This window comes from Callospermophilus lateralis, chromosome 7, assembly GCF_048772815.1.
Source record: "Callospermophilus lateralis isolate mCalLat2 chromosome 7, mCalLat2.hap1, whole genome shotgun sequence".
In the NCBI taxonomy this organism is placed as follows: domain Eukaryota; kingdom Metazoa; phylum Chordata; class Mammalia; order Rodentia; family Sciuridae; genus Callospermophilus; species Callospermophilus lateralis.
In genome coordinates this window covers 125070232-125087876 of record NC_135311.1, presented here as the reverse complement: position 1 = coordinate 125087876, position 17645 = coordinate 125070232, and the positions used below count along the sequence as shown (strand labels likewise).

The following is a 17645-nucleotide window of genomic DNA, read 5'->3' as shown; positions in this document are numbered from 1 at the left end:
TTGATTTATTAGAATATGAAAAAGGTTCAGTTTCCTCTATACAGGCGGCAGAGCTGCAGCAGCTGTGGTGGCTTTGTACATGGTTGTCGGTGTCATTTTGCATGGTGACTCCTGCCCCAGACAGCACTTGCATGGAGAGGAGATGGACAGATGGCCCGAGCACCCATGGCCCTGTCCCCTGGGAGAGGGTGCTCTGACTATTGCACGATCCTGGGGGAGGGAGTGCCCAGTGGGAGTGCAGACACTCATAGACCTGGGCCCAGCCATGGTGGCAGTGGGGAGTAGGGAGTATGTGCCTGTGAGCAAAGGCCTCTGGGGGCCCAGGACTCTGTCTATCCCAGCTGCCCCAACCAAGTGGGAGAACTTCAGGGGAGACCTCCCCAGGCTGGACTTCACAGCAAGCTGGGTGGACATATGAAGGAGAGGTTTCTGGGGACAGGCCAAGAGCAAGACAGGCACCAGGAGGCCCCACGCCTGTGAAAATCATGATAGGGTCATGGTTGGGGCCACATCTAAAATCAGAACCTTGTTGAGAGTCAAGAGCCCAGCAGGCAGGAGACAGGTTTGGGGAGTGCGGGAGAGACATGGGAATATGAGGGGGAACTCTCTGGAATAGGAGGAGGAGTGAAAGGGGCAGATCCCTGACTGTCCAGGGGTTTTCAGATGCTCTAAAAAGAGGAGTACCTCTGTGCAAATAGAATGGTGTGTGGAAGTGTGAACAAACAACAAAAAATGGCAGCACTTTCTGAAATCCTAGACAGTTCCTCCCTAGGCAGCAGCCCCAGAAAGCCTAATGGTCCCCATCAGATGACCCCAAAGTGCCTCAGCTCCAGTCAGAGAAGCTCAGACCTTCCCCCAGCCTGCAGTTCCGAGTGAGGACAGTTCAGGTGGCAGGCCAGGGTGACATGGCTGGCAGGAGTAGGGTGGGACTGTTGATCCCTCCCCCAGCCACATGTCTGTGCCCCTGGCATCTCCTGATAAAGGAGGGCCTGGCCAAGGGCAAGGGAGGCCTCAGCTCCTTCCTTTCCTGGGTAGAACCACAGTGGAGCCAGAGGCTCTTTGGTTAGAAATGAAGATTTGTCTGAAGGAGGGTGATGCAGTGGAGAGAGGAGCCTTGTGGCCTGGGAGACTACTGGCCTTATGGTCCTGGTCTGGGTATGGGGGAGCCTGGATCTGGAGAAGGGATGGGGCCTGCCTCGCCACCCAGCAGTTCTGCCAAATGATTGGGAAGACAGTTCCAATGGGAGGGGGACGCTTCCCAGGAGGCAGGGGGAAGCCGTGCTGCTGTGGGGGCTGTGGGCCCAGCTGCCATGCGGCGGGGGAAGGGGCAAGGCCAATCCAGGTCAGGAAGGGTGAGGGGAGCCCTCAGCTCCCCCAGCCCTGCTCTGGTGGGAGAGTCTGTGGGATGGGCGCTGCCCCTGGCCCTGGTGCTACTGCCCCTTGGGGATGAAGGGCTCCCCCTCCCCAGGCTCAGGGTGGGGGCCTGGGTCACTAAGGCAGCGCTGTATCCTCTGGGAGTTGGGGCTGTCACTTGGCCCAGGGGTGAAGACATCATCAGTGCCTGGGGATGAAGGCTCTTTGGTCCGCATCATAATGACCCCGTCTTCATCCTCATCCTCCTCAGTCAACCTTGCTGGATCCCGGTTCAGCCCCAAGATCTTGCCCTTCAGCTCTTCATTCACCAGGTCCACAGACTCAGGAGACTGTGGGGAGGCAGGGTCGATGGTGATGACAGGCAAGTCGGCCTTTGGCTCGTAGGCTAGTGGGTCTGGGAACCAAGAGCAAGATACAAGGCACCGTCAGAGAGTTGCTGATTTGACAGAGAACAGTCAGGGTAAGCTGGGCAGCTGGGCAGGAGAGAGCCGGATGGCACCTGAGGCTGGTGGTTCCTCATGAGGCGCTTTCCTGTGCTTGCACTGGGACCCACATTGGCACTCTGGTCTTCCCCTCTGCCCTGCCCAGCATGTGCTGCACTGCAAGAAGGGCTCCCCCAGCCTGAGTTAGTAACCCCCAGAGCCCCCATGAGTGCAGCCATCCTGTTGCCTCAGAACTCTATACAGGATGATTGACAGTTCCATCCCCAGCTTCTCTTCCCTCAGACTGTTCTTTTAGATCAGGGTCTCCCATAGGTGTTTCTCCACAGGCCAAGAATTAAGCCTCCCTCCCAAGTCATAGCCCGTCCCAGATGCCTAGGCCTATAAAGAGTTCTGCCCTCTTCCGCCACGTGGGCTCAAGGCTCCAGCTCTTGTCACAGTCCTCATTGTGAGTGGCCCCTGGAGCATCTTTGTGTTTATGAATAAAAGTAGGGCCATCCTGCCTGCTCCGCCCACCCCCAGCCCCGCCTGAGGTAGATATAGCTGATGGCTTGGAAAGAGGCGAGGTCAGCGAGGAGGAAGCCTCTCCTCCCAACTGGCTCCCAGATGCCTGTTCCTGCTGGAACCTCAGCATCAGGAGGTGATAGTGCAAAGCGACCAGCTGAAGGCCTCTCTCTAGGCCCTTACCTGAGCCGATGCGGGCCCGTGACATGGTGGGCGAGTCCAGCTTGTGGGCCGGCACCGTCAGATAGTTGTTGATCTGACAAAGAGAGCAGTCAGGGTAAGCTGGGCAGCTGGGCAGGAGGGAGCCGGATGGCACCTGAGGCTGGTGGTTCCTCATAAGGCTCCTTCCTGAGCTTGCACTAGGACCTACATTGGCACTCTGGGGGCTCTTGGGGGCCTATTCCCCTAGGTGATCCCCCTGGGAAGCCTTAAATACTCTTGCCCCTGAGGTTCCAGACCAAAAAGCCAACTTGAAAGGGAACACCTGGGCCCTGGCTGGCTCCCAGGCATCTTAAATTTGACATGTCACAACTGAACTTTGGCTCCACCTCCAACTGGTGACCAAGTCTTATTAGTTGTACTTCCTCAGTATCCTTTTTTTCCCCCCCCCAAAGCAGGGGACTGGGGATTGAACCCAGGGGGACTTTACTACTGAGCTACACCCCCAGCCCTTTTATTTTGAGGCAGTCTTGCTAAATTGCTGAGGCTGGTCTTGAACTTATGATCCTCCTGCCTCAGCCTCCAGAGTTGCTGGGACTACAGGTGTGCACCACTGCACTGGCTTCTTTAGTGTCCTTTAAACCTACCCACTCCTCTCTCTCTCTCCTGCCATGGCCCTAACTCAGGCCACCCTTATGCCCTCCACATATCACTCCCCTGGGATAAAGCTCAAACCCTGACACCAGTAACAAACCCCCTCAAACTCCTCTTAGTTTCTAGAATAGGAATATTTCTTTGGAGGGATCTGGTGAAACACTAGCATTGTGGGTACAGGAAGAACCCAGACTCCCTGAGGGAGGCAGTGGGGCCAGTTTCATCGGGTTCATACCTTCTGCTCCAGCTGCCGGGCCTTCTGTCTCCGGAGCAGCATCTGGTTCCAGGCCTCCTCATAGGGGTCAGCTACCAATGTGTGTCTGTTGTAGGACCGCAGCTGTAGGAGGAACTGATGTTAGGGGAGGCCCCCTGGATGTCTGGGGTTAGGGAGGCTTTGGCTACATGCAGGACAGTGCAGGAGGCTGGGCGGAAACTCTGGAGAGGGTGCCAAGGCACATGCAGGGGAAGGCTGCAGAGGAGACCACAGGGCTGGGCTTCCCGGCTGGGGTAGGCCTTCACCCGCTGCCTGGTCTTCTGCAGGTTGTTCCTCAGGATTTTGCGAATCTCCTCCTCCTTGTCCTTGGACAATGCTGGCAGGATGCGCTCAGTAGGCAGGGACTTGGGGTGGATGTTCCTGGGACAACAGAGCATACATGAGGACCCCATTTTGTGACCCTAGATTCTACTGGGCTGGGCCAGAAGCAGATCATGCTGGGGATGGCCTGGGTGGGTGGCCAAAGTCTCAGGCTCTTGGTGAGGCCCAGAAGATCTCACACCCTCCCTGACAGGCAACAGAGCACCACTCCCACCAGTTGGTTGCCCCAGGCTGGGCAAGATAGGTCAGTGTGTGGGTATAGACAATGCCCAGATGAGCCATTGGCACTCACTGCATGGAGACGGTGGAGACAGCAGAGGGGATCTTGCCCATGCCCCCACTTTCCACCAGCTCAATGGCCTGTTTCATCTCCATCTTGTGGTAGAAGGCAATGAGCTGGGGCTCCTTGGAGCGCTCACCAGCGATCAGACACTTCTTCACATACTTCTTATTAAATCGGTTGAGCCTGATGGGAGGAGGAGGGAGATGGATGAAGCCAGCTCTTGGGCATGGGGAGATGCCCAGGCCCTGGGAGACCCTTGCTTGCCCCTTCCCGCCCCTCCCCCACCCACCAAAGTCTGTCACCTACTTGTCCTTCCAGTGGTGGTGGCCGTAGTGGCCACAGATGTCCTCGATGCCTGTCAGAAGGTGGTCCAGGAACTGAAATGGGCCCAGGGCCAGGTCAAGCCTTACTACTGGGCTACTTCCCTACCCAGACCTCTGACCAGGCCCCCACTTTCCACCCTGCTTAGCACAGCCTGTAGTTCCAGGAGCAGCCAGGAGGTGGCAACCACCACCCACATCCTGAAGTCCAGTGGCCTGGGTATCTACTGCAAACCCTTACTCCTGGAGTCTGTCGAGCCCCTTCCTGGATCCACCTGAACCCAACACCTACAGTAGGTTTCAACTAGAGGCAGAGATGGCTTCCAGCCACTCACACCACACTTTCCCTATGGCTGAACTCTGACAGGTAGCCCCAAGGGCTGCTGGATCACTCCAGTACTGGGATAAGGGAGGAAGAGGTGAGGGCAGTGGAGGCTTAGTTGCTCCCCAGCTCCTTGAGCTTCCTCCTGCAACCCAGAGTCCAGCCCCAGCTTCTGGTACCTGTGTGTGAATCTCTTCATTAATGGAGCGCTTCGTTTCTTGCTTTTTCTTCACAGCCAACAGATCTACCAGGGGCCGAATGGTCATGCCCTAGGGAGGCAGGTGGGTATCACACACTCCAGTTCTGATATCCTGGCAGGGGGCTGTGGAGCATCCCACCTCCCCCAGTCTCCCTGAGATAAGGATGCCTCTGCTCTGAAGTAGGTCCTCAGTCTCCCAGGACACAGGGTGTTAGGATTTCCCACCTCCACCCCAGCACTTAGATAAAGGCGGGTGCTTGAGGCCTGCTGCTTCCAGGAGACATAGTCAGAGGTCTGGCAGCCCACAGCCAAATGACTGGTCATCTAGCTGGGGCATGGGTTCAAATGTGGGCTCCACCAGACTTGCTCTGCAACCCAAGGAGTGAGGGATGGCAGACAAGGGGAACTGGCTGTGCTCTGCCACCCTCACAGGCTACTGGGAGGACCTAGAGATAATAGCAGTGGCTATCTGCATTGCACACTTGCCTGGTGACTATGTCTCCTAAGCATTAGCTCTTCCATACCTATAATAGCCTAAGAGGACAACAATCCTTCCCCTGCCTCCATTTTACAAATAAAGAAACTGAGGCTCAAAAGAGAATAAGCAACTTCCCAAGGTCCTACTGAAGCAATATAGCCAAGAAAACTCCAGCAGGGGGCTGGGACTGTGGCTCATGGCAAAGTGCTTGCCTAGCACGTGTGAAGCTCTGGGTTCGGAGACAGAGAGAGGAGAGAGAGAGAAGAGAGAGAGGAGAGAGAGAGAGAGAGATTGCTTCCATCTACAACTAAGAAAAGATCTAAAAAACAAAATAACAACTCCAGCAGGATGGCTCCAAGAAGGGTCTTCACCCCAATGTGGCCTTCAGTGAAAATGGGCTTAGAACACCATTAGCATGTACAACTACAAAGTCAAGGTGAAACAATACTTTAGTGATAGAAGCAGGGTAAGAGCACAAAAGAGGCAACCCTCTTGCCTCTGTGTGTGTGTGTGTGTGTGTGTGTGTGTGTGTGTGTATTTGGTACTGGAGTTTGAACTCTGGGACAGGCAAGCGCTCTACCTCTGAGTTACAACCCACCCCTTTCCACCCCTTTTTATTTTGAGGCAGGTTCTTGTTAAGTTACCCAGACTGGCCTGGCACCTAGGATCCTCCTGCCTCAGCTTCCCAAGTAACTGGGGTTATAGACATGTAACACCACACCAGCCCCTCTTGCTTTTTAAAGGACAGAAAATATACCCAGCCCCTGGTTTCCCCTGTAATTTTTTCTCTTGAGAAGACAGAGATGTGTCCCATCTAGAACTTCAAAGATCAGTGTCCGGGAAAGACAGGAGGGATGAGAAAGAAATGGAAGCCCAGACAGCATCTCACCTGCCCAAGGCCACTCAAGAGTTATGAAGCAATGTGCACTATCCCAGGCTGGGCTTCCTGGGGACTGTCACTGAAGTATACAGAAACCCCTAACAGGTTGGGCACAGTGGGGCCTGCCTGTAATCCCAGCAGCTCTGCAGGCTGAGACAGGAGGATTGCAAGTTCAAAGCCAGACTCAGCAATTTTGAAAGACCCTAAGCAACTTAGTGAGAACCTGTCTCTGAATAAATAATAAAAAGGGCCCAGTACAAAAAAAAAAAAAAAAAAAAAAAAAAGAAAGAAAAGAAAAGAAGGAAAGAAAGGAAAGAAGGAAAGAAACCCTAACCAGCACAATGGAAGGATTCTTGGGGAACATCTAGCCTAGACCCTTCACATCACAAGTGGGGAGGGTCTTTCCCAGGGTCCCACAGCAGCAGAACCAGAGTTGACTCCAGGCTTCCTCCAGTTGCCTGTGCTATGCTGCTTTTCCCACTTTATAGCTGCAGAAACTAAGATTCCAAGATGCTAACTCGCTGAAGGCTGGCGATGGGCTGAGAGTAGAATCCAACCTGGGCCTGCTGACTTGACCCCCACCCCTTCGAGTCCCTCAGTGCAGGAGGCAGCTCTCTGTACACCTTACATTCTGATTAGTCACTTCTCAATGACTCAGTGTCAGTTTTCACCTTGCAACTGAGGAAACTAAGGCCCAAAAGGGCAGTGGCTTGCCCAAGGCCACACGGCAAGTTAATGTTGAAGCCTAGACTGGAACCCGTGGCCCCATGTTGAGTAACACACTTTCCTCTTCCCAGAGGAAAGTCTGGGTCCCCAAGGCTGGGCCTGCTCAGTACCTGCACAAAGACGGTGAAGAAGATGACGGTGATGATGGCAGTGAGGAACAGGTCACACATGGGGAAGTGCTTCTTGTCCAGGAGGTAACCCAGGGAGAAGGCAATGGCCCCTCGCAGGCCTCCGTAGGCAATGATGAACTGGTCCTTGGGGGTTAGCTTCACGATGCGGAATTTGTTGATGAACCAGGTCAGGCCCAGCACGCCTGCCAGGGAAGGGGAGAGGGGTCAGGGTGTCCCCAGCACCCCCTGGCCCTGCACCAGGGACTTCAGTGCTTACCCAGGAAGCCTCTACTACTAAGCCACCCAGCCCACTCATTTCCTGGGTCCCTCAGCCCAGGCCGCTCCAAATCCCCCAATCCAAGAGCTGGATCCTTCAGGGGATTTCCAGCTGGGTGTGGTTTGGAGACAACAGAGAGGCCTCCAGTGACTGGAGGTCAGAAGCAGGAGAGGGAAAAGATGAAACAAGGCTCGTCACAAGTTGATACTTGTTAAGTATGAAGGGCACAGTGGGAATCATTATCCGATTCTCCTTACTTTTCTATGTATTTGACCATAATAAAGTATTATTTTAAAATGCAGACGGGGTCTAACCTCAGTCCATAGAACTAGAATTCCTGGAGAATGAAGATCAGGAACAACAGGGATTTAAAACAGAACCCAAGTCAATGCAACACCCAGCCAGGCTCAGGCACACAGCCCCAACCTCCCAAGGGAGGTAAGTGAGGTCCAGAGAGGGCCTAGCCACAGAGGTAAGGCACATTTGGCCCATGGGAGTGGAACCCAAGAATTCAAGGCCTGGTCCCCACAGGTGACCTGGGTCTGGCAGTGCAAGGCTGGGGAGCAGCAGACAGCTCTGCAAGTTCTTATGACATTCATGCTGTGATGACCCAACACTTGGCCCAGACTCACAGACCTGGGTCTGAGGGCCTCAGATCCTCCTTAGAAAACCTAAAGGCTCAGAGTCAGAGTCTCAAAGACCCCTCACTCTGACACACAGTGACTCTATTTCCAGGAGTCATTCACTCACTGTGAGCCTGGGCCCATTGTGGCACTGACATTGAAGAAAAGGAATGGGAAAAGCCAGGAGCCACCCGGAGCCCCTCCAACACACACACACACACACACACACACACACACACACACCCTCCACACTCTGCACCTCACCACCACAGCCCAGTCCCTACTGACACACATATACATAAAAATAACACATACACCCCATAAACCACAGCCCAGCTCCTTCACACAACACCCCCCACAGCTCAGTCCCTATGAACGAACACACACACACACACACACACACACACACACAAACACACTCTCCCCCCACTGAACCCCAGGGCCTGGCCCCTCCACACGATACACCACACAAACACACACACACACATACACACTCATTCCTCCCATGGCCTGGGCCCATCCCTCACCCAGCACCCGGGCGATGAGGCAGAAGAGCAGGGTGCTGATGACGAAGGTCCAGTTCCAGTGGTGGGAGCCGGCCACAGTGGAGACGCCGAGGAAGATGAAGATGAGGGTCTCACTGACGCTGCTCCACATCTTCAGGAAGTACTTAATGGTGGTGTGGGACTTGTGGGAGATGTTGGCCTCCACATAGGGGCGCATCACCACTCCAGAGGCGATGAGTCTAGGGTTGGGGGAGAGCAGGTTCAGGGTGAGCCGCACCTTCTCAGCGCCCTCTGTGGCCTAGGGCACCAGGACGAATAGGTGCCTGTTTACTCAGCAACGGTCAGGGCCAGGCCTTGCACAGCTGTTCTCACTCAATCCCTGCATGAACCCACAGGGCTGGGTACACTCTTGCATTTTTCAGGTGAGGGATATGACTCCCCTGCCCACGGTCACGCTGTGGCAAGCAGCAGGGCTGAGATGCACACTAGGGTCTGTCCAACTCCAAAGCCTGCGCCTTCTCCCCAAGGCCACGCTGCTTCTGCCCAAGAAGAGTCACCAACACACTCCATGGTATCTTGGGTTAACTCCCAATCGTGACCTGTCCTCCTCCTCTCAATGCATGGGGTCCCCACAGGGAGCTTTGTTCTAGGCAGTAACCGGAGTCCTCCAAGCCCAGCAACCATAGTAGGCTCTGCTCCTGCTGCCCAGGCCTCCTCCCTACCACCCTGAATCTCCCTGTTCAACTAGGCCTCTGCATTTCCTTTTCTTTTTGTACCAGGGCTTGAACCCAGGGTCACTTAACTATGGATCTGCATCCCCAACCCTTTTTTTGTTTGGAGACAAGGTCATGCTAAATTCTTAGTGTCTCACGAAGTTGCTGAGGTTGGTCTGGAACTTGTGCTCCTCCTGCCTCAGGCTCCCGAGTTGCTGAGACTCCAGACGGGCACCACCAACTACTTCTGCTTTTCTCCCAGGGAACCCCTCTGCTCCTCACTGCCTCTCCACAGCTCGTTCCCTCCTTCAACATGGAGGCATCTGGACCTCCACCACTCAGGCCTGGTAAGCCCCTTACTGGGGCCACTGAGGGGAGGGGTGCATGAGAGCCTGTGTCCAGCTCCAACTATAGGACTCTCTTTGAAGACAGGGAGGAAGCGGAGGGCTGAGACATTCCAGGAGTTTGGGCTCAGTGCTCCTGAGGGCAGCCCGGGTCTGCGTTCTTGAACCCTGGGTTAACTGGAACACAGGCTGCTCCTGCCTCATCTACTTCCAGTCAGGAATGCCCTCTCCAGCTTCCTGAATCCCACAGAGCCCACAGAAGTGCTCTTCTTCTAGGAAGCCTCTGATGACCTTGGTCATTTAAATGGCTACCAAGCAAGCAGTCCTGGAGCCTGGAGCTTGTGTCTCATGCCTGGAGGTTGGAGGCCGAGTCCTGGGGAGCTCCCTCATGACCCTGCACACTGGTGACCTTGCCTATCAAGCTCACAGCCTGCTGTGCCCAGACTCACGCCATGATCCCGGACAGGTGGAAGAGCTCGGCTGACAGGTAGGCCATATAGCTGTAGAGGAAGACGAAGAGCGGCTCGATGACCCGGATGTGGGAGGTGAATCGGGAGGTGAAGGCTGCGATGACCCCGTAGACCACGCCCACAAACACCCCGCCCAGGGCCACCACGAAGAAGCTCAGGAAGCCGAGGACGATGTCCACAATGCCCACGTGGTCATAGTTGGCAAACTCCTCAAAGAGGTGATACAGGACCTGGGGAGGACGTGCAGGCTGGTGGGCAGGAGAGCAGGGTGGGCCCATGGCTCCCTGGGGGTCCACCCGGGGTGATTCCATCCCTTGAGTGGACCATGGGCACAAGAAGCCACATGGTAACAGAGAAACCCTAGTGCCAACCATGACTAGGGGCCAGAGGGGCCCACAGCATGCCACGCTGGTTCTGAGCCAGAGCCAATCAAACGGCCCTGCTGCTCCCTTGCTGTGTGCACAGGCCCAGCCCTCCATCTCCATGTGCTTTAGTTTCCCATCTATAAAATGAGCTTGAAATGGGCAGCCATAAGGATTTAGTTAGTTAGTAAAGATAAGTGCTGAGAAGTGCCAGTTCACAGGCAGTGTTAGTGGCCACTGGTCTGGTTACTTCTCCCTCACTGTTTGACCTTGCACAAATCACACTTCTCTCTGGATTTCAGTGTCCCTTTTAGGGCAAAGCAGGGAACAGGATTTCTTTTCTTTTCAGCAGCGGGGATTGAACCCAAGGGTACTTTATACTCAATTATATCCTTTTTATATTGAGACAGGATCTTGCTAAGTTTCTAAGGGTGGCCTCAAACTGATGATCCTCCTGGCTTCAGCCTTCTGAGTCGCTGGAATGACAGGCATGTGCCACTGTGCTGGCTCAGAATAGATTTCTCAACCTCTGAATAGATGCCTGGCCAGGCCATACCTGATTTGGACACTCTGGGCAAGGCTGAGAAATCTCTATGAACAAGCTCCCCGGGTTCAGATGCTGTGGAATTGGAGATTCTCTAAGACATCAGGGAAATAGATGGCCTCTAACACTACTGTTGGATGTGTAAATGGCACTTCATACACTGTAAAGTCCTTTGAACAGTCTTTATCCTAGAGGATACTCAACAACTTCTGAGGAGGCATGCCAAGGAATGAAACTTGAGGCTCAGAGGTGAAACAACAGGCCAGAGGGCCCCAGCCCAGGAGCCGCAGGACTGGGCCCAGGACTCCTTCCCTGATGGCTGTAGGCTGATGCCACCCCAGGAGGTTCAGCTTTGAAGTTTCACTTTCCTAGGGGCTGGCACTGAGGCTCCCAGGCCTACATGAGCCCGGTTCTACCAGTTCTAGATGGCTCTGCCAGGAACCAGCTAGAGAGTTTACAGGCCTGGTGGGAAGGGGTACAAGGTCTGGGAATCCATGAGAGGGAACTCTCTAAAGCCCTCAGCACCTACGCAGTGTCTGGAGGCAGGAGATGTGGGACATGGGGAGTGACCTGCACAAGGGCACAGATCTGATGCCGGGCAGCTCAGGAGCAGCCTTATTGTTTGGGAAACAGGACACTCACACTCATGCCCAGAGAAAGAAGGGCAGATGTTGGGTACTGGCCAGGTCTTTTGCTGCTTGGACCACTGCTGTCTGGGAGACAGGGTGGGCACCAGCAGCAGATAGGCTTGTCAGCAGGTGCACCCTAACCCTGGGCTACCTTAGCTCACTTCTGGCCTGCAGGGACTACGGGTCTACAGGGACTAGGGTCCTCATGGTCTACCACCTGGAACAAAGGGGCGAGACAAAAAGGGCAAGGTCCTCCTTGCTGGTCTGGTACTACTGTCAGTGGCACACAGAAAGGCAGAGGGGCAGAGTTCCATGCTTGGGCTCTGCACTAGACTGTGCAGACATGAGCCCTGGCTGCATCACTTATCAGTGAATGTGACCTCTCAGTGCCTGGTTCTTCATCTAGAAAAACTGGGATAATAATAGTGCCAATCTCATGGAGTTACTGTGCAGATCAGAAGAGGCAGCACACATCTAGACAGGCAGCACTTGGACCTCTACTATCACCATCTGCGGTGTTGCTTCCTGAGAAGCTGGGGGCACAGGGAGTGTGTGTTTGTTTTCCTATATGAGCAGTTCCCCTTTGAGGGGTCCAGCTTAGGAGGGGATCATGAATGTGTGCACACACATACCTGTTTCCTGAGGAAACTAACTGGGTGTGAGGAAACTAGCTGGGAGGGTGTGTGAAGTTCCTGAGTTGGGTGCCTTTCCTCACCATACCCTGGGAGAAAATCACTTTTCTTCTATCCAAGGTGAGGTCCAGAGAGGTAGTGTCACTTGCTTAAGGACACATAGCAAGCAAGTGGCTAATCCATTTCACTTATCATCTTCTGCAGGTTTGGCCCTTTTCCACAATCTCTACCCAAAACTCTGCACATAACAAATTCTAACTTAAGTAGCCTATGTAAGAGCTGAAAGGCCCCTCGGAGATGAAATGGGCCATAAAGAGGAACCTGAGGCACAAGGAGGACAAGCACTTTAGCCAAGATCACATCAAACTATAAGGAGGGAGCACGTTGACCTCATAAAGCAAGAAATCTGGAGTGAGATAGACCTGGTTCAAGCACAAACTGGTTCTATGACATTCTAGCAAGCTATTTAACTTCTTTGAGGCTGTTTCTTCCTTTGTAAAATGAGAACGTACAGCTCTCCTCAGGTTGTCCTGAGGATGAAATGAGAGGATCCCTGTCAAAGTGCTCAGCATGGCGCCTGGTGCACAGCAAGCACCAAGTGACTTGGCTGTTTTTAGCATTGGTTTTAGTGGGCGGGAGAGGGACAGGCTCCTGGACCTGGATTGGGGCCTGTGCCCTGTGTGCAGCGCCCCTGGCCCCCTCACCACAGTGACGGCGTCATTGAGCAGGGATTCCCCGAAGACAAGGATGTGCAGCAGCTCATTGATGTGGATCTCCTCGAAGACGGCCAGCACGGCCACTGGGTCCACGGCTGAGATGATGCTGCCGAAGAGCAGGGTGTCGAGGAGGCCGATGTTATTGATCTGCTCGCCGCCCACCAGGCACACTGCGTACATGAGGCCGCCCAGGAAGAAGGCGTTCCACAGCGTGCCCACCACGGCGAAGATCAGGATGGTGCCCAGGTTCTCTGTGAACTGCCGCAGTGGCAGGAAGTAGCCCGCATCCAGGATGATGGGCGGCAGCAGGAAGAGGAAGAAGACCTCTGACTGCAGGAAGGGGGGCGTCTCGCCCACGCCCTTGATCAGGCCCCCCACCAGCAGCCCCACCACGATCAGCAGGCAGCTCTCTGGGACGATGCTGGAGATGGTGGGGATCACATGGAAACCTGCGGGGGGCGAGAGAACGGGAGGCCGTGGGCTTTCGGGGGAGCCAGAACAGAAGGTTGGGGACAGGGCTGGGGACCAGGAGGGCGGCTGGGGACCAGGAGGGCAGCTGGCGAGAGGTGCTCAGGCTTGGTCTCAGAAGGCCGCTCTGTTAACTCTGAGCCTCGGCTTCCTGGCCTGTAGGATGGAAGGGACAATACCAGCTTCACAGGGTTGCAGTATAAAAGCAGTGACCATGTTTTCAAAGTGCTTTTCTCAGAGGATATTCCCAAGCTTTCTCTGTCACTGTCATATAATATTAGAAAGCAGAAATTCTGCATGCCTCCAGAAGGCAGTAACAATAAATTGATTACTAAGGTGCCCTGTATCTAAGGCCATAAACTCCTCCTGAACCCACGGCATCTTTCCAGACGGAGAGGCAGACAGACATGAGCTTCACACAAAGAATAGCAATCTAACAATTCTGTCTGAGGGAAGGTGGCAAGTTCTGTCATGGAGATATTTAAGCCAAAGGCAAACAATAGAGGGTGAAGTGGCACATAGGAGACAGAAAAAAAGCACAGAAGAATCAAAGAACTTTGGTGCAGGAAGGAACTCAGGGACATTGCAGCCTGGGGTCTGCAAACCCACAGAGCACATGCAGTGAGCTCCGATCCCAGCCTTGCAGGAGGCAGGCATGCTCTCCTACGAAGGCCAGGTGGCAGCTGGAGACAGGCTCCAAGAAGTCAGCAGGGATCGGTTAGTTTCAGCTTGTGAGATTAATCTATGAGTCACTATTCTAAAGCCCAATCCTACCCATTCTAAAGATGGGAAAGCTGAGGCTCAGAAAAGAAGAAGGGATTTGCTGAAAGTCACAGGGCAAATAAGTAGCAGAACCAAGAGGGAATCCAGGTCCGACCCCCAGGCTCCCATCAAACTATATTTCTGAAATTCAAGCTCTCCAAGCCTTCTGTCCCATGAAGATTCCATATGTCCCTTTGCCTAGGACCCACCAACCATTCCCCCAAGCTGGTCCTGGCAGCACATGCTACTCTTTTGTGGTCCATCTTGGGGTCCAAACCCAGGTCTCAGAGGTAGTAAAAATCCCCACCAGAAAGGGCCTTTTTCTCAATGCCAGGTTTGGCCAGAGCTCCAAATTCCCTGAGTTATTTGGTTTCATTTGACTGTTTTGTTTTGGGGTAGGGTGGTGGGTGAAGAAGACCTGGGCATCCATCTGCATGTAGGGTCCTCTAACCCCCAGGGTCCGCTTGGTCAACTGAGGGTATGACCCTGTGCTCAAGGAGAAAGCTCACTCCCTCCCCTTCATAGCCAGGAACCTCTGAGCAGGCAGATTTCCTATCTGCTCATTATTATTTGCCCAGGACTGAGGACACAGTAGATGTTGAACAAATATCTGCTGATTTGAAAATTCAGAGGACTGAGACATACCCACATGATTCCAGAGAACCTGTCTAGCCAGGCCTCTGCTCTCACTGCCCTGAGTTCCTTGGGAAGGACGGGGAATTGAAGTCCCTGCTCCTCTCAGTCACTGAGCAGGTAATGCTAACACAGCCACAAGTCAAGGCTCAACTGAAAACACTACCCAGGCCCAGCATCCCAGCACGGTGCCAAGTTCCCAGGAGACACTCAGAATGTGCTGGGAAAAGATATGTCTCCATCCTAGGTTGGGAGGGGACCTCAAAACTACCTTGTGCATTTTCTTCATTTCAAAACAGACCTAATCAAAAGTCATCTTTTGTGTTGAAAGTCCCCCAGTCTTTCAAGTCCACTGATAACACCAGAGTTCAGCCAGCTGATACACAGGGGAGGGCTAGGTCACGCTGGTCCCAGTCTGTCTTGCTATACAGGATAAAGCCCAAATGCTCAGCACTGCCTCTGCTGACCTGTCTTGCCCTGGATCCCCTTCCTTCTCCCCACTGTCAACCTTACGTTTCAGCCTCACCGAAGTCCTTGTCATTGGCCCGAATAGCCACATTCTCTTTTGCCTGCAGACCTCTGCCGGGTTTATTTCCTCTCTCTAGACACCATTCCTGCACCTCCACCCCTCCTGTGTGGCTGGCACCATGTGCTGGTGACTTCTCTGCCATAAAGTGTTCTCTGACCACCCTGGCTGCCCAGGTCAGGGCGAGAGTCTTTCCCTGGCACTCTCTTCTCTCATAACTTTCAATGCAATTCACCCAGTTCCTCTCACCCCAGCACCCACTGAGGCCAGAGAGCCCCAGCAGAAGTAGTGGAGGATCATGGCACCCTACCCACAACATGTGCTGCCCGTGAGGGGAGACAGGAAGGCCTGGGGGTTGCTACAGTTGGATCTTAAATGTCCCTCAAAGGCCCATGTTTTAAAGGTGCACTATTGAGAGGTGGAGAAATCTTTAAGAGGTAGGGCCCAGAGGAAGCCTAGGTCATGGGGGTCTGCCCCGAAGGGGACTGTGGAACCCCCAGTCCTCTCCTTGTTTTCTATTCCCTGGCTGGTGATCGAAATGGTTTTTCTCTGCCATGTGTTCCTGCCATGATGTCACAGGCCTAAAGCAAGGGCCAATCAATCATGGACTAAAACCTCCAAAACTGTGAGTCAAAACAAACATTTTCTCTTTATAAGTTGATTATCTCAGGTATTTCATTATAATGACAGAAAGCTGACTGATATGGGGCTTAGGGGAGTAGTTCCTGCAGGCACAGGCCACAGACCAGCTTTCCCAGGCCAGAAGTCCTGCTCCAGCCAGCTGACCCTCCTCAAGTCTCCCAGGCTTAGCCCTAGAAGGGGAACCTACAGCTGCCTCAGGAGGAGAGACAGCCCAGGACAGGCAGATGACAGCTTCTAACTCCACCTAGCAAAGAAAGCTCAGAAAATGCCTCTCACCCCCTGGGCCATCCATAGGTCCAATCCACAGAGCTTTCCTGGCCTAGGAAATACCAGAGAGTGAGCAGGAAGCCCACAGCTCCGGCCTGGGGCCGAGAAGGCGTGTAAAGGGAGCCAAGAGCAGAAACACAGGGATGCTCATGTTCCTGGAGGCGTCCTACAACCCAGCGCTGTGCCGGGAGCTTGGCAAGTGCCATCCCACTTGGCTCTCACAACAGCCTGTGGAGTAGGTACTGTCCCCATTTCGCAGAGGATGAAGTGGGCTCCGTGAGGTAGTGTGGCTTCCTGATGTCTGCGGGAGGAGCACCACCCCAGCTTCGGTATCTCAGCCCTGGAGCTGGACGCTAATTAGCCCTCTGCTGAAGCACCAGTATTCTTTCTGAACTGGGCGGGGCTGGGCACTTGGGACAGTGCAGCGGCTCCTCAGGCTCTGCACCTCATAGGAAGCTCATGGGGATAGCCATGTTGTTCCAGGCCATGGGACTGCCATCCCAGGTAAATAGACAGCTGGCATTCCCATGGGACAGATGAGGAGCTGGAGCTCTGAGAGGAGGCAGGACATTCCCTGCTAGGCCACCCAGGACTGGCTCCCAGGACTCTCAACCAGGAGATAGCACTTTCTTCTGTGTAAGCCGGTTCCCAGGGAACTGGGGCTGGAGCCCTGTTCCTGGAGTAGCCTCCTCTGTTTGGTCCTGCCTCCCAGTGACCAGTAGGAGCTCTGGGCCCTCATCAGTGCTCTGGGCCTAGGGCAGGACCAGGGCCAGGGGGCGGGGGAAGTCTGGATCCACTCTTGGCTCCTGGCCCGTGATGGGCGGCACATTACTGGAAAGCCTTCCAGGGCTGGGGAGAGTGGATCCCGTCAGGAGGAGGAGGCTCCTTCAGGCTCTGAGAAGAGAGGAGCGCATGGGGGCCTGTCCTATGCTTTCTCCCAAGGCCCTGATTCCAGCAATCTTCCCACTCTGCATGCCTTGAAAAGTCTCCTCAAAGCACAGGAAGCTTGCTGACTCCAGGTATGGTGAAGGGGCAACAGAGAATAGCTGGGGTCCCTAAAGCCTGACAAAGGCCCAGTATTGAGGCAAAATCCCAGGAGGCCAAGAAATGAGGCAAAACTTCTCTAACACTCAAACTCATGACAATGGTGACATCACCAGGATGGAATCGGGACTGGGCAGAGGCAGTTAGAATCAGATCCAGAGACACGAGAGCTGGAACGGACCTCATTTAATTTAATTCTCCATTACGTGGATAGAGAAATGGAGACTCGAAGAGAGTCAGTGACCTGTCCGTTGTCACACGACCAGTTCCACCATGAGAGCTGTGACGTTCCAAGTCCAGTGATCCACCAAAGCCACACGGCCTCCTTCCAGACATTCTATCCTCCCAGAGCAAGGAGGTGAGAAGGTGTGGAATTCAGCATCACCCAGCTCTGGGACAAATCCTTAGTCAAGTTCAAGGCTGGCCTCCCGTTGAAGAGAAGA

General features: G+C 54.1%; 2 protein-coding genes across 2 annotated transcripts in view; one reads left to right on the top strand and one right to left on the bottom strand.

Annotated features, from left to right (window-relative positions):
- Window positions 1-17645, top strand: part of Wdtc1 (WD and tetratricopeptide repeats 1) — a 176328-nt gene that overhangs the window by 10414 nt on the left and 148269 nt on the right. The gene's annotated exons all lie outside the window — the stretch shown is intronic.
- Window positions 31-17645, bottom strand: part of Slc9a1 (solute carrier family 9 member A1) — a 56899-nt gene continuing 39284 nt past the window's right edge. Inside the window, exons 2-12 of the mRNA XM_076863161.2 lie at window positions 12849-13309; window positions 9957-10207; window positions 8472-8689; window positions 7045-7247; window positions 4831-4920; window positions 4316-4386; window positions 4019-4192; window positions 3651-3765; window positions 3367-3468; window positions 2502-2574; window positions 31-1768 (exon numbers count right to left, since the gene is read on the bottom strand). Coding sequence (XP_076719276.1) covers window positions 1431-1768; window positions 2502-2574; window positions 3367-3468; window positions 3651-3765; window positions 4019-4192; window positions 4316-4386; window positions 4831-4920; window positions 7045-7247; window positions 8472-8689; window positions 9957-10207; window positions 12849-13309 — 2096 coding nt within the window. The 3' untranslated portion in view covers window positions 31-1430. The remainder of the gene's footprint in view (window positions 1769-2501; window positions 2575-3366; window positions 3469-3650; window positions 3766-4018; window positions 4193-4315; window positions 4387-4830; window positions 4921-7044; window positions 7248-8471; window positions 8690-9956; window positions 10208-12848; window positions 13310-17645) is intronic.